The sequence below is a fragment of the Dendrobium catenatum genome, unplaced genomic scaffold (assembly GCF_001605985.2).
Source record: "Dendrobium catenatum unplaced genomic scaffold, ASM160598v2 fragScaff_scaffold_1671, whole genome shotgun sequence".
Lineage (NCBI taxonomy): Eukaryota > Viridiplantae > Streptophyta > Magnoliopsida > Asparagales > Orchidaceae > Dendrobium > Dendrobium catenatum.
The window spans coordinates 75,778-90,589 of NW_021320133.1; the positions used below are offsets into that span (position 1 = coordinate 75,778).

At 36.0% G+C, this 14,812-nt stretch overlaps 1 protein-coding gene across 1 annotated transcript in view; it reads left to right on the forward strand.

The window, feature by feature from the left end:
• Positions 1-3,693: 3,693 nt before the first annotated feature.
• Positions 3,694-14,812, forward strand: part of LOC110095948 — a 23,317-nt gene continuing 12,198 nt past the window's right edge. The window contains exons 1-2 of the mRNA XM_028701295.1: positions 3,694-3,792; positions 3,860-4,192. Of these exons, the coding sequence (XP_028557128.1) occupies positions 3,732-3,792; positions 3,860-4,192 (394 nt within the window). The 5' untranslated portion in view covers positions 3,694-3,731. The remainder of the gene's footprint in view (positions 3,793-3,859; positions 4,193-14,812) is intronic.

Genomic DNA, 14,812 nt, shown 5'->3' on the forward strand with positions numbered 1-14,812 from the left:
AAAATAGTAAGAATATTTGAACCTTTCATGTACTAATAAATGTAAAATATTTGAAGAAAGTGATGCTTTGTTTTCATTATTTGAAAAATAAAAATGAAATTATCATTGTTTTAATGAAAATTTAAAAAGAAACTATAGAGTTTGGAATCAATATAATGAAAATAAGCATGGTTAAATTTTATTTTTCATGCTTATATCAAATTTCTTCTTTGGTTAGCCTAATCAAACAAGTTTGATTTCATTAGAGAAATTAGATATGACTTCCACATCTAAGGTAGGAGATTGATTTCTATGAACCAAAAATGAGTAGAAGGTTATTAATAATAGAAAGTGGGATTGTTTGCATGTTTGGATGAGTATGTAAAGGATGAAAATCAAGATTATAGGTCTAATGAAACTTGTTATTGATATGGGAATGTCGATCATGAAAAATTAGTATTGAATGAAGATCCAGCTCACAAATATTGATAAAATCTAGTCATACTAAACACTAGAGTTTTTTCATGAGAAAATAAATAGAGTCACTTTATTTCCACATGAGCATGTCTAATCTTGAAATTTCTTAATAAAATTTTAATCAGTATACCAAAAGGTGACTCCATGTTTAAGAGTTTTAACTTCTTTTTCTTAGAAGTTGTCACACGTAGTAGAAGTTGGAGGAACCCTATGACATACGAGCTATCTTCAAGAGACCATTTGTTGTATGATTGATCATATTTGTATGAAGAGCTAAGAAAAAACTCAAGAAGTCCATCATAAATCTTAGAACTAACATCAAAGTTAGAGTGGATTCATTGGTGTATATTAATCTTTTAGGTGATGGCATGTCTTAATGTTAGTGACGATAATAATGATGAAGTCAATGGCCATCAGTGCAATCGATCGATAGTGATCATGTCATTATAGTTGGGTGATAGTGATTAGGAGTCGAGTAACAGTGGTTAGGAGATCATAGTTGAATGACGAAGGTTGTAGAACCATAGTCAAGTGCATATGGCATGACCATATTCAAATGACAATAGTCAAAGGACCATGGTTGGACGACAATGATCAGAAGACCAAAGTTGTGCGATGGTTGTAAGAATACTTTAGTTGGGAGATAATGATCAGAGGATAATATTTGGTTAACAATGATCGAAGGAGTGAAGTTTAGTGATGATCAATATGAGATGATAGTTGGGTGATAGTGGTCAAAAGAACATAGAGGAGCACACTAGTCGGGCAACCATACTGGTGAAACGATATTTGGAAGATTGTAATGGGCCGGGGATAGTCGTTGGAGGACCATAACGAAGTGAAAATGGTCTAAGGACCATCGTTTGAAGGATATGGTCAAAGGATCATAATTAAGAAATGATTGTTGAAGGACCATACTTAGATGATTATGGCTAAATATCTTTGGTCAGATAATTGTGGTCCGATAAAGATGGTCAGATGGCAGTGGTCTGATGTTGTTGGTCAGTCAATGGTGGTCCAAATGATAATGATTTGATGGTGATGGAGGAATTGAGATGGTTTGATATCGATGATTTGATGATGGATGTCTAGTAGCAGTGGTACAATAGCGGTGGCATACAATAATGGTCTGATCGTGGGGGTCAAGAGGTGGTTGTACAACATTAGTTATGTGACAATGATTTGACATCAAGGGTGAGGAGATGGTGGTTCAACTGTTGAGGTTGGGCTCTCTTGAATATCAAGCCTCAGTCCCCATCATATAAGGAGTGGAGGTCTATTTATTAATTTGGAGAGTGGCACACTCATTAAATGTAGATAAAATCCAAAACACTCCTATGAACTGCATGTTTTGATATCATTGATCATATAACATTTTTCAATATTTAAGCTCCTTAATGACGATTAAATTAATTGATCTTAAGCTCGTTAGATTTTTCTTATTGAGAAGCTTGATTAGACTATAAGCATGTGAGATTTAAAAAATCTTGTGGTCCTCTAATTTATATCTCAAAGTTTTCAATTATGTCTCAAATGCTTGATATTGGCTAGTTCGAACTCAGATTAAATTACTCCTGGTGTTGATGACTTGTCTAGTCTAGATGTTTAGCTCGACTACAATTTGCTAAAATCAAAGCTTGTATGGTCCTTATAAGTTTGATTTCAAAAGTTTCCAGTTAATTTACATTGAGATTTTTGTTCGATCATGTTAATTTAGTGATGATGTATCAAGCCTTAAGTCTACAAAATTATAATTTAAATTAGAAAATTTTCAAAATTTATATTTTTTTTTTAATTGAGATAGATATAATGTAACCTACTTTGATTCGAACAACTTTCTAAATTTGGTCGATAGTACAAAACAAACTAAAGTCATCCAAAACAAAATTTGTCTCACTAAACACTCTCCCTCTCCCCCCCTTTCTCTCTCTCTCTATAAATGGCTGCTTAGGGGGTTATTTTTAATTAAAATAAAGAATAAAGCGAATTTTGATATTTTTAAAAAATTTAATATAACGTCGTGGTGCTCCAAGCAGCAACGCCACTATGTAAGCTTTAATCAAAATAAAATAAACCAAAAAACATGAGCATAATGCTATAACGCTGCCACCCCAGCATTGCAGTGCTCTCGAGGGAAAATTTTTTAAATTTCTATTCATGCATGCATACCCATGGGATCTGCTTCTGAACAAAGTTAGACATTCATATCCATAGAGAACACTCATAGACACATGCAAGTGGTGTTAATAAAAAAATCATTATATTACCTTTATCAATCCATATCAGAATAGTATAATTAAACAATATTTCAGTACGTATTACACTAACTATTGTCACCACAGTACAATCTTATAAACATTATCGCCTAATTATACCATTGCTCGTTGACTTTATCATCTATCATTGTCAGTAGTGTCGACACACGCAATCACCTGTAAAATTTATGCAAGTCGTCAACACCACTCTAACTCCCAACCTTATTAGTAAGATTTATACTGAACTTCTTGATCTTTGGTCTCCCTTCTTCATAGGAGAATGACCAAGTATGCATCAAACAATCTATTCAAGATAACTCTCATGCCATAAGGCTCTTCCAACGTCCACAACGGAATTCATTATATAGAGTTTATGCAAACTATACTATTTCAATAGTTCCCTTAATTAGAGGGTAGGGCTTCATTTGTAGCCAATCATAAAGAGTAGTCGAATAATATTAATTTTTGCTAAGCCTCTTGATTTTTTTTCTTTTTCAAGTTTTTCATTTTAAAACTCTAGTGTCTCATGTAACTTTTTGCTTCATCTTCATAATACGAGTCTTAAAATATGTGCATGTGTACAATACTAAAAACTATTTGATTTGAGAAATAACACTTATGTAACCTTAAATAACCGTTTTAACAATGTAAGCACTCCAAAACAGTGTATTTAAGAAAAGTTAGCATTAGCATGTACAAGTGTGCAAATATCTTTAATAAAACATTACATATAGAGAACGTCTCAATATTATAAAAACCTAATTTTTAATAAAAAGTTGGCATCTTGTTTTAATGTTTTTAATATTGAATTAAAGAATTTATGTGGCTCATTTTGATCTGTTGGTTGGGAGCTTTGACTACCAAGAAGATTTTAGATTCGAGTCTTATATATGTGTAAATTTACATTAATAGACCTAAATGTTTAAAAAAAAAAATTAAAGAGTTTAAATGCATTTGGTGGCACTTTTCTTAATAATACTTTCCAGCGACAGTTTGCCCCGTCGAAGGGTTTATGCTTCGATGCGTCTAGCGAACGATCAAGATGACACGCAGGTCCTCGATGTCGATTCCCCTCATTCAGGTATCTCCCATTTATTCTTCATCTTCTCTTCCTGTTATTTTTTTTTTTCTGATCTTTATCAGTTCAGGTGGCGGCGACGTTTTTATGGCCGGTGAAACCGTTCCGCTTGATTGCGGAGAGACACAGCGGGTGGATAGCGGTGATGAACAATTCGGCGAGGGGTTTGAAAACTGGGGACAGACACAGGTGATGGATGAATTTGAGGAGACTGAGGTAGTACGGGATGAAGATGAAGATGGAGGAGGGCAGTCGGAGAGGACGGAGTTGGTGACTGATGAGGAGGAATTGGGTGATGACTTTGTAGGAGAGGTTGAACCAGGTGTGAGAACTAAAGATGCGGACTTGGTAGATCCTGATGCATCTACTGATGAAGAGGGGGGTTGCGGCAGTGGTGAACCAGGTTGGGTTTTATCTTTGAAGCATTGTTTTTTTTTTTCCTTTTTACTTTGGATCAATAATTATGTCTAAAACTAAGGGGCTGTTTGACAACAAGTAGGATTTAACTTGAATAGGATTTACTAAATTCTGTAAATATGTTTAGTAAATCCTGATGAAGTTAAATCCTGAAAATTATTAGGCAACATGAGTGTTAAATCCTGTGGAGCTGTTTGGCAATGTAATTCTGGATTTAAGGCTGTTATTCACTTATTTGTAATATGAATTATATTTAAAATTCATTTACTCACACAACGACCAAAATTTTAATATTAAAAATTTGAATGTTGTAAAGTACCAAGATCATTATAGAATTGACATTACAAAGAAAAACTCGATGGAGATTTGGACTGCAATAGAACACAATAAAAATCTAAAGCCATATGTCCAGTTCACAGTTGAACCCGTCGGTGTGGTACAGTTTTCAAAACCATTCTTTCCACCTCTAGTTTTTTGTTGATAACACTCGGCTAGCAACTTTTATTGCAACAATTGATGCTAATGGTGCTGAGGTTGGGCTTTGTTCGAAAGCTATCTATTCAATTCAAGTGAAGGTAGTTGGTCTCCTAGTTGGCGCCAACACTAGCCTGACGACTTCTAGGAGTTGAAAGATAGCAATTTACCCCTAAGAGAATGAAAAATTCTAGTAATGCAGACTAGGGAAAATGAAAAGAACCCTTTCCCACTCTTATAGGTTGCATTATTGGGATGAAGATGACATCTCTTCTTTTGACTCGAAGAAAAGATTCGAATTTAGAGTTGCCAATTTCAATGTCGATTCTTTTTGTCGAGAAATAAGCTAAATTCTAGCATATATGATATTGGTCGCTCTATTTTTTTAATGAGTGTTTGAGACTTGCATATGACAGTAATGCGTAAAGAGTTTAAAGTTAGAATTTAACTTTTTATCTAGCCAAAGAACACAAAAGAATGCTTGGAAAATACTTAAATAAAGTTAAAGAATTTAAAGTTGTAAATGAAGAAAAGGAAGTTAGGTGATTTCTTAGGAACTTATATTGAAGCTGACATTGATGAATAAGTCTTTCATGAAGAAATATTTCGTTATGGTGTCCAATCAAATATAACATTTACGTCAAGAACTCTGGTGGGGATGGAAAATTGAGGTGAGTTTGTCGAAGTTCGAGCATATATTTCAAAAGGTTTCTAAATTTCAATGTTCTATAAATAAATTAATATCTAATCCTAGTTGGAAGAGTTTAGTTTATTCATTAATGACAACTCAAACTCGGTTAACCGAATTGGATACTTTATTAAAATAAAGAGTTTATGAATGATCGAATTGTCGAGTTAGAAGCCATGATATAGAAAAATAAGGCCATGAAGATCAAGTCATCTTGAAGGCCTTTGGAGATTTATGTAACAATTTTATATATTGAAGAATATGGCGATATCCTCACAAATATGAGCAAGGTATTGTATTTTGTTTAGTGACTTTTGTAAATAGGAAAAGTTATGAAATTATTACAGTAATTTGATTTAATTTTGGGTCAATGAGATTAGATTATATTTCATAAGTTTAAGTCATTAGAAACATTAGGATGCGTAGATTATTTTTGTCTAGCTAGCCCCAAGTCAACCCACTTAGTTGACCTAAGCTGACTTGGACATGCCTCAGGGTGAACAAAAAATTCTTGTTGGTCATATCATTATTGTATGAATATCATGATATTTCTCTTCAAGAATATCATGATATTCAAAAAATTAATTAGGAACATGTTTAGCACACATTGCTTGTCAATTGACTAGCTCTATTTACCACACTTTATTAGACTAACAAGTTGATTGATATATTCGTGATACTAATACGTGATTTATATCCTAGCTTGCAAGAACAACATTTATGATAGCTATCATTGGATTGTGAGCTTTGAGCTCTCAAACTCTCTTGTCAAATCTTAGGTTTTTTATTTCATGGCATTAAATATCACATTTGTGTGACAAATCAAATGGTACTTATAATCATCCTCACTTCACCATTCTACTAGGATTTCCTTAGTACTCTTGTATGTATTGCATTCTAAGGGTTAGTGCTACATCTAGAACCCTTGGTCTTGCATTTAACTCAGAGAAGCCAAGTCTATTTATGTTTGGATAGATGGTTATCAAATTTGTACATTTGTAGTGTTTGACCGAAGTACTCCTTGCCGTGTATTCCTCTAGGATCTTTGCAAGAAATACACGAATACGTGTATAAGTCAGATGACTATGTTGTGAAGGCAAATTCTCTGTTTTTAAGGGACTATAGACTGAAATGCTTCTTTCTCATCTCTCAGAGAACTCCAACATGTTGGTGCTTTTATTGATGGTAATGTTGATTGCGATGACAATGTCGCTTTTTGGTCAACATGTCATGTTTGTCATGTGACCTACCTTGCTGATTTTGAGGCTATTGAGAATTTCATATAAGATTGGTGTTGCTTGGCCTGGAGGAAGAAGTTGAGGTTGCATGATTGTACTATTTAATATTTATGTGATTCTTAGGAGGCTTGAACAATTCTACAAATTTTTTTAACTACTGCAAACTGAGTGTGTATCTAAAAGAACTCTTGTGGAGGCCCTGATGTAATGCTTCTTGGGTAATGACTAGCTACAAGTTTGAATATCTAGCAGCTTGAATTATAAACGGGCAATAAAGTTATAAAATAATTTTTTAGGTTCTATAATTTTTTAGGTTCTAGCCTCATGTTAGGCCTTGGGAGTTCTTCAATAGATGTTTTGCATCAACAAACTGCATGATGAACCATTGCTTAAAGTCTAAGAAGTATGTAATGCTCCCCAGTAAAAAGTGCAAAAAGCATCGTGCTGGTGCCTCATTAATGGTGGTGAAGAGAAGCATACATTTCATCACATCATTGACAGTGAGAATGGAGATTGTTGATTCAAATCAGGCGACACAATAGGTTGGATTTGAATTCCCTCAATAGGAGTCCAAGACAAGCATTTGTAACCTTGGGGGAGGTCGAGCCTTGATAATTTCCATCAAAAGGGTGTTGGTGGATTGAGTCTAATGCATTGTTGATCGTCGAGGTAGAGGAACCTCTGTGATTCTTCCTTTTAGATATATGGCTCATCAACGGGAGTTAAAATAGTTAATGCTCAAAGTAGCGACAGAGAATGTTAGAGGCGGCCAAGTCACACTCTCAAGGAGGTTCCATGAGAGGAGTAGCTTGTGTGAATCATTCAGTGAATCTTTGGATCATCCTAGTGAAACAATCCTCTATTTGATTGAGTTGCTTGGAGGTAACGTGATCAATGAGGTAGTTGCTCTGCCAAGCTTTCTCCATGTCTTTGGGATGTTCAATGGCTTGGTTCCTCGCAGCTCCAAGTTTAACATACCTTTGAGGATGTTCGATCTAATATTATTCATGGAAGGTACCAATACCTTACTATATCTACAAATCAAGCCCAAAGAGGAGAGAGGTAAAAGAGATACAAAGTTTGACAAAAAAATTTAGTTGGATTTTAGTTTTCAGAGAGATTCAGCCTCATTATCAGATTTTTCCATGTCTACGGTCCACCTTTGGCCTTTATTTATAGGTGTTAGCCATGGTCAACGACACATTAAGGATTATATATGAAAATAACATAAAAAAGTAGATGATTAAATTTTGTATAACTAGTTATGTAATTGATAAGTTTGGCTAACAACTATTTTATGTGCAAAAATTGACAACAAATTTTGAGTTGAAGGCAAGTACCCTTGATGAGTTCTAACAAAAATCCTTAGTTAGCATTATGAGTGATCTAAACGAGCAATTGAGTTTTACAGGTGCATTCAACATTTAAGTATTGGGGATTAAGTAGGTTCAATCTATTGGTTTACTCAAGGCTTTGGGCAAATACTAGGTTGGTTCATGACTAGTAACTTACTAAATCGTGTTTAGGCTCTCATAATGACTTGATCAATATGATCTAAATGAATATCGAGTGTACATTATGTATGCATGTATTATAATTTAGAATTTTGCTGCTTTATACATAGGTATATTCATCTTTAAGAGTATATGTATAATAAAGTTAAGGGCTTTGAGTGTGTGACATTGCCTGTCCAAAAGCAAGTTAGATGAACTTGATATTATATAATGTATTTTGCAAGGGTGAAGGTAGTGGATAATGGTTTATGGTATTCTTCAAAAAATTGCATCTTGGCTTAAAAATTTTTTGCTCCATTAATTTCAATATTTGATATTTATTATGAAAATTGGGTTATAATTATTGTGCTTCTTGGAATATAATTCATGAATCATTGTATATATGTCTATCATGTTAATGCATGGATAACTTGGGAATCCGCCATTAGTAGTGAAATGCAATTTTTTTTTTTCTTTCTAAGTGAAATGCAATTTAATCATGTTGCATAGCTTCAGGAATAAGATATATAAAATTGTTTGACCAAGTGTTGGATGTATTATGCATATTCACGATATGGAAAGGAAAAGAAATCTAAAATATTGGTTGCAATCTATGTCAAATCTAATATATTGATGAAGAGATTAATGCCAGAATTTCTTGGAATTTCTAATTCATAGGTGTTTTGCCTTTCTTAAATTGAATTTTTTAAACAGTTCTTGTAGAAAAAACTGTGGAGTTACAAATGCATTCTTGCCTTTCTCACCTGGTGTATTTTTCATACATCTTATCACATCATCAACTACTTACAATTATCATAATTAATAATTAATTGATTTGCCAATATCTTCATTCAAATCATGCAAATGACAATTATAATATCATGCAAGTAATGACAATGCTAAAATATTAGCATGCATTTTAAGGGATACTTATGAAGATTTATTAATTTCTAAAGGAATAAATGATGAACAAAATTTAAAAATTGTCAAATCATATAAATATGATGCATCTATATTGTTGAAATCCAGCCATTCCCAGTGCAAAGGATCCGACGGACACAAAGATCAATCCGTGGGATACTCTCATGGATCACGCCATAATGAGGGAACAAGTTTAGGAAAGATTTTTATGTATTATTTATGTATTAAATTTGCAATTTATTATTTCCTCGTTAGGATATCTTGTATAGATCTATAAATAGGGAAGATTGTAATGAATAAAATTAAGCTTTTCTTCTCAAACTCTCAGTTTTAACATGGTATCAGAGCCGAAAGAATTAAAGAAGAGGCCTTCATAGCCGCTACAAAAAAAGAACGATCGAAGATCGTCGGAGGAAGAGAAGAAGTCAGCGGATGAAGCCTGGCTAACTGATGGAAGCCGAAGCCGCAATCCGTGCCGAAGAGACGAGCTAAAGAGGCGACTGGAACTTCCGAATCCGAAGGAGCAAAACGCAGAAGGGAGAGAGTCGAACAGCCACGAACGAGCCAAATAGGCGGAGCTCGTGTGCGGTTCTTCCGTCCCAGGCAAAGCTTGCCGAAGAGACGAACTGAAGAGGCGACTTGGAGCTTCCGATCTGAGAGGAAGGCCGTCGAAACTCCCGCTAATATCCGAAGGAGCGTCAGAACGACCATCTTCGGTTGTCTTCTGCCGAGCCGAGGGACGAAGGAGCGGACTGCAGAGGGCGAGCTTTCCGATCCAACAGAGAAGGAAGATCGTCGAAGGAGCAAAGCACGACCTAGTCGAAGCCGATCCTCACTTCCGATCGCACCAAACCGCGCCTGCGTGCAAGAACCGGGTCCCGTGCTCTAAAGATCCAAACCGGGCGTGTATTAAGGTTCGGTTCGGCGTGACCGGTTCATTTTTGCTATAAAAAAAAATCGACCTTTATCGTCGATTAGGAAAATTTTTGGGAGCCTTCATTGTTGTCCAAAAATCAAATAGATAGTCTTCATTACTATTATTTGATTCAAAAATGCCAGAAATTAACTCTTCTTCAAGCACTGACCAACTTGAGGATTCTATGGTGCACCAAGGACGAGGTGATCTTCAAAACATGCAACCTTCCTATCGTCTAAATGGGAAGAACTATCTGAAGTGATCTCAATTTGTGAAGACCTACTTGAAGGGGAAAGGTAAAATACATCACCTCCTTGGAGAAGGACCAAAAGAAGGAGATCCCAAATTTGGGGCATGGGATGAAGCAGACTCCATGATCATGTCATGGATATGGAATTCCATGACTCCAGAAATTAGTGATACATTTATGTTTCTTTCGACGGCAAAGGACATATGGGATGCTGCCAGACAAACCTACTCCAAAGCTCGTGATGCGGCCCAAATCTTTGAAGTTAAAATCAAAGTTGGAAGCACGAAGCAGGGGAATAAGACCGTGACGGAATATGCCACCATCCTACAAAATCTGTGACAAGGATCACTATAGGTGCATTGAAACCAGATGTCCGGAGGATGCTGCGATCCTAAAGAACTTTATTGAAAAAGATAGAGTTTATGATTTTCTTGTAGGACTAAATGCAGAATTTGACCAAGTTAGAGTTCAGATCCTTGGCAAAGAGGAGACGCCATCACTCAACGAAACCATTTCTCACATCCGCGCAGAAGAAAGTCGACGAGGAGTGATGTTAGAACCAAAGGTCGTTGAAAGCTCAGCAATGGTAATGAACAAAGAATCATCATGGAAGGAGAAAGGTAAAGATTCTTCAAAATTCAAAGATAAAGACTCACTGTGGTGCAGCTATTGCAAAAAGTCAAGACACACAAAAGAAACATGCTGGAAGATACATGGTAAACCCCCCAGCAAAGAATGGAATCAAAAAGGTGAGACAAGGAGCACATCACATGCCAACAATACTACAAGTAAGCTAGAAGCTCAGTCTAGCCTTGGAGAATTCAACAAAGAAGATATTGATAAATTGAAACGACTCCTGGTATCTCTTGAAAAACCAAATGCTTCTTCTTCACTTGCACTCTCAGGTAAGAATCAAATCTCTATTAGTTTAAGTGCTTCTAGAAATCGTTTAAAGGAATTATGGATCATTTATTCAGGAGCCATAGATCATATGACCCACTCACCAAACCACCTCAGAAATTATACTCCTTGTCCAAACAAAAAAAAAATCATCACTGTTGATGGTTCTCTTACCACGGTAGCGGGCCAAGGAGACATCATATTATCCCCATCCCTCACCTTAAAAAATGTGCTCCATATACCAAAATTATCCACAAACTTGATATCAATACAAAAACTTACTAATGACCATAATTGTCAAGCATTGTTTAACCCTTCTTATTGCTTATTTCAGGACCAGAGATCGGGGAAGAAGATTGGACTTGCTAAGGAGAAAGCATGATTGTACTACTTGGAGGAACCAAACCAATCTAAAAGGAGTTGCTCTTTGTTATCCCTAGTCGATAGGAGATCCACTATTTGGCTTCATCATTATAGACTAGGACACCCATCTTTTGATGTCTTAAAACATATGTATCCACAGTTGTTTCATCAATTAGACAATAAAAATTTTCATTGTGAAACCTGTGAGTTGGCTAAGCATAAAAGAACTTCATTCTCAAACAAAAGTGAGAGATCTGCTACGCCCTTCTTCCTTATTCATAGTGATATTTGGGGACCTCTAAAATTCCCAATATCTCTGGAGCACGCTGGTTTGTGTCATTCATTGATGATTGCACTAGAGTCTCTTGGATCTATCTCCTTAAACATGAATTTGATGTTAGCACCATTGTTCCCATCTTTCATTCCATGATCAAAAATCAATTCGGGGTAAAAATAAGAAGTTTCCGCTCAGATAATGCCAAAGATTATTTCAACCAAACCCTTTCCTCCTACTTCCAGAGTGAAGGGATCATCCATGAGTCCTCCTGTGTTCACACCCCACAACAAAATGGGGTTGCAGAGAGGAAAAATGGTCACCTTCTAGCCTCCACCAGAGCTTTCCTATTCCACTACAATACACCCAAATCCTATTAGGGGGAAGCTCTTTTAACTGCAGCATATCTCATTAACTGCCTACCTTCAACAACCTTAGGCCTCAAAACTCCAATGGAGACCTTGTCTTCGTTTTACCCAGAGTTTCGAACTCATCATAATCTTCCACCAAAAATCTTTGGATGCACGGCCTATGTTCATATCCACAGTCAGGAACGAGGAAAATTAGATCTAAGAGCACTCAAATGCATCTTTGTTGGTTATTCTGCTACCCAAAAAGGGTATAAATGTTATCATCCACCCACAAGAAAAACCTTTGTCTCTATTGATGTAACATTTGCTGAACGGAATTCCTATTTTTCAAAAACTCATCTTCAGGGGGAGATTGAACTTGAGGAAGATGAGGAAAATGAACTTGCACCTCTTGACCTTCCTCCACCACCTCAGAAAAATCCACCTGAAACCCAAGAAAGGGAAACAAATGACAACGCTATCTTTAGATTTGGAAAGGTTTACTCCAGACGTACAAGCTCAAGTGTGCTCCAAAGCAGATCCAAGAATCTGAACCATCTCCTGAAAATAAGGTAAGTTCACCACCTCCCTTATACCCTATAAACAACTCTATATCCTTCAACAACTTCTCATCAGCTCACAAAAATTTTCTTGTTACATTAGAAGATATCCATATTCCTAACAATGTTTCTGAGGCCTTATCTGATAAAAATTGGAGAAATGCCATGAAAGATGAAATGCAGGCCCTGGAGAAGAACAAAACATGTGAGATCGTCAATCTACCAATGGGGAAAAAATCGGTTGGCTGCAAATGGGTGTTCTCAGTAAAATACAAAGCTGATGGCACACTGGAGATATATAAGGCAAGACTGGTGGCAAAAGGGTTTACTCAAACATATGGCATTGACTACCAAGAAATGTTTGCGCCCGTGGCCAAGATGAATACTGTCCGAATACTACTCTCACTTGCAGCCAAGTGCAATTGGCACCTGGAACAACTGGATGTGAAAAATGCATTCCTACATGGGGACTTAGAAGAAGAGATATTTATGAAAATACCACCAGGCTTTAAAGAAAAATCTGAAGGTAACAAGGTGTGCAAACTGAAAAAGGCTCTATATGGGCTCAAACAATCACCAAGGGCCTGGTTCGGAAGATTCTCTAAATTCATGCTCCTGAATGGGTATCGACAGAGTCAAGGGGATCATACACTATTCTTCAAACACTCAGACTCAGGGGGAGTCACAATATTATTAGTGTATGTTGATGATATTATTTTGACTGGAAGCAATGAAGAGGAGAAAGCCAGTTTAAGGAAAAATCTTACTAAGGAATTTGACATCAAAGAACTTAAGAGATTAAAATATTTTCTCGGAATTGAATTAGCTCACTCCAGCAAAGGAATCTTCATTTCACAACAGAAATATATTAAAGATCTTCTAAGAGAAACAGGTAAACTCGCCTGTAAGCCAGCACCAACACCAGTAGAACCTAATCTTAAATTGGGAGAAGTTAAAGGAGATCCAGATGTAGATAAAGGGGCCTACCAGAGACTTGTAGGGAAATTGATCTACCTCTCCCACACTAGACCAGACATAGCATTTGCTGTAAGCATGATCAATCAGTTTATGCAGAATCCAAAGCAGATTCACATGCAAGCGGTAGACAGGATATTACACTACCTTAAAGGAAGACCAGGAAAAGGAATTCTCTTTAAGAGAGATCATGGAATGACCCTAGAAGTATACATTGATGCTGACTACGCAGGATCACCGGTTGATAGAAGATCTACCTCTGGGTATTGCACATTTCTTGGAGGTAACCTAGTTACATGGAGAAGCAAGAAACAGAATGTGGTGGCAAGATCTAGTGCAGAAGCAGAATATCGAGCTATGGCCTTGGGAATATGTGAACTACTGTGGATCAAAATAATCCTAGAAGATCTGAAGGTTAAGTGGGATGAGCCCATGAAGCTACATTGTGACAACAAATCAGCAATCATCATAGCTCACAATACAGTCCAGCATGACAGGACTAAGCACATAGAAGTGGACAGACATTTTATTAAAGAAAAACTAGACAGTGGTCTAGTAAGTGTTGACCATGTATCATCAAAGGATCAACTCGCAGATTTCCTTACTAAAGGATTGAACAGTTCTGGCTTTCTCCGTATGATTGACAAGCTGGGTATGACGGATCCATATTTTCCAGCTTGAGGGGGAGTGTTGAAATCCAGCCGTTCCCAGTGCAAAGGATCCGACGGACACAAAGATCAATCCGTGGGATACTCTCATGGATCACGCCATAATGAGGGAACAAGTTTAGGAAAGATTTTTATGTATTATTTATGTATTAAATCTGCAATTTATTATTTCCTCATTAGGATATCTTGTATAGATCTATAAATAGAGAAGATTGTAATGAATAAAGACAAGCTTTTCCCTCATAAATCTCTAGTTTTAACAAATATAATTTTTAAATTAAAATTTTATTTGAATGATTATGTATATAATAAATTATTTATTTAATCATATTGTATAAACAATAGTCCATTTTGGCATCGATTGATACATCGAAGTCGCATCAACTTAATCTTTTATTAATGGTGTAATATGGAGGGGGACGAAACTGAGATAGGGAGAAAAGAGATTGCATGCATTTGAGATGTTTATATATATATATATATATATATATAATTATGTTGTTTTGTTGGCTCTTTTGGATTGAAAGATTTTGGGA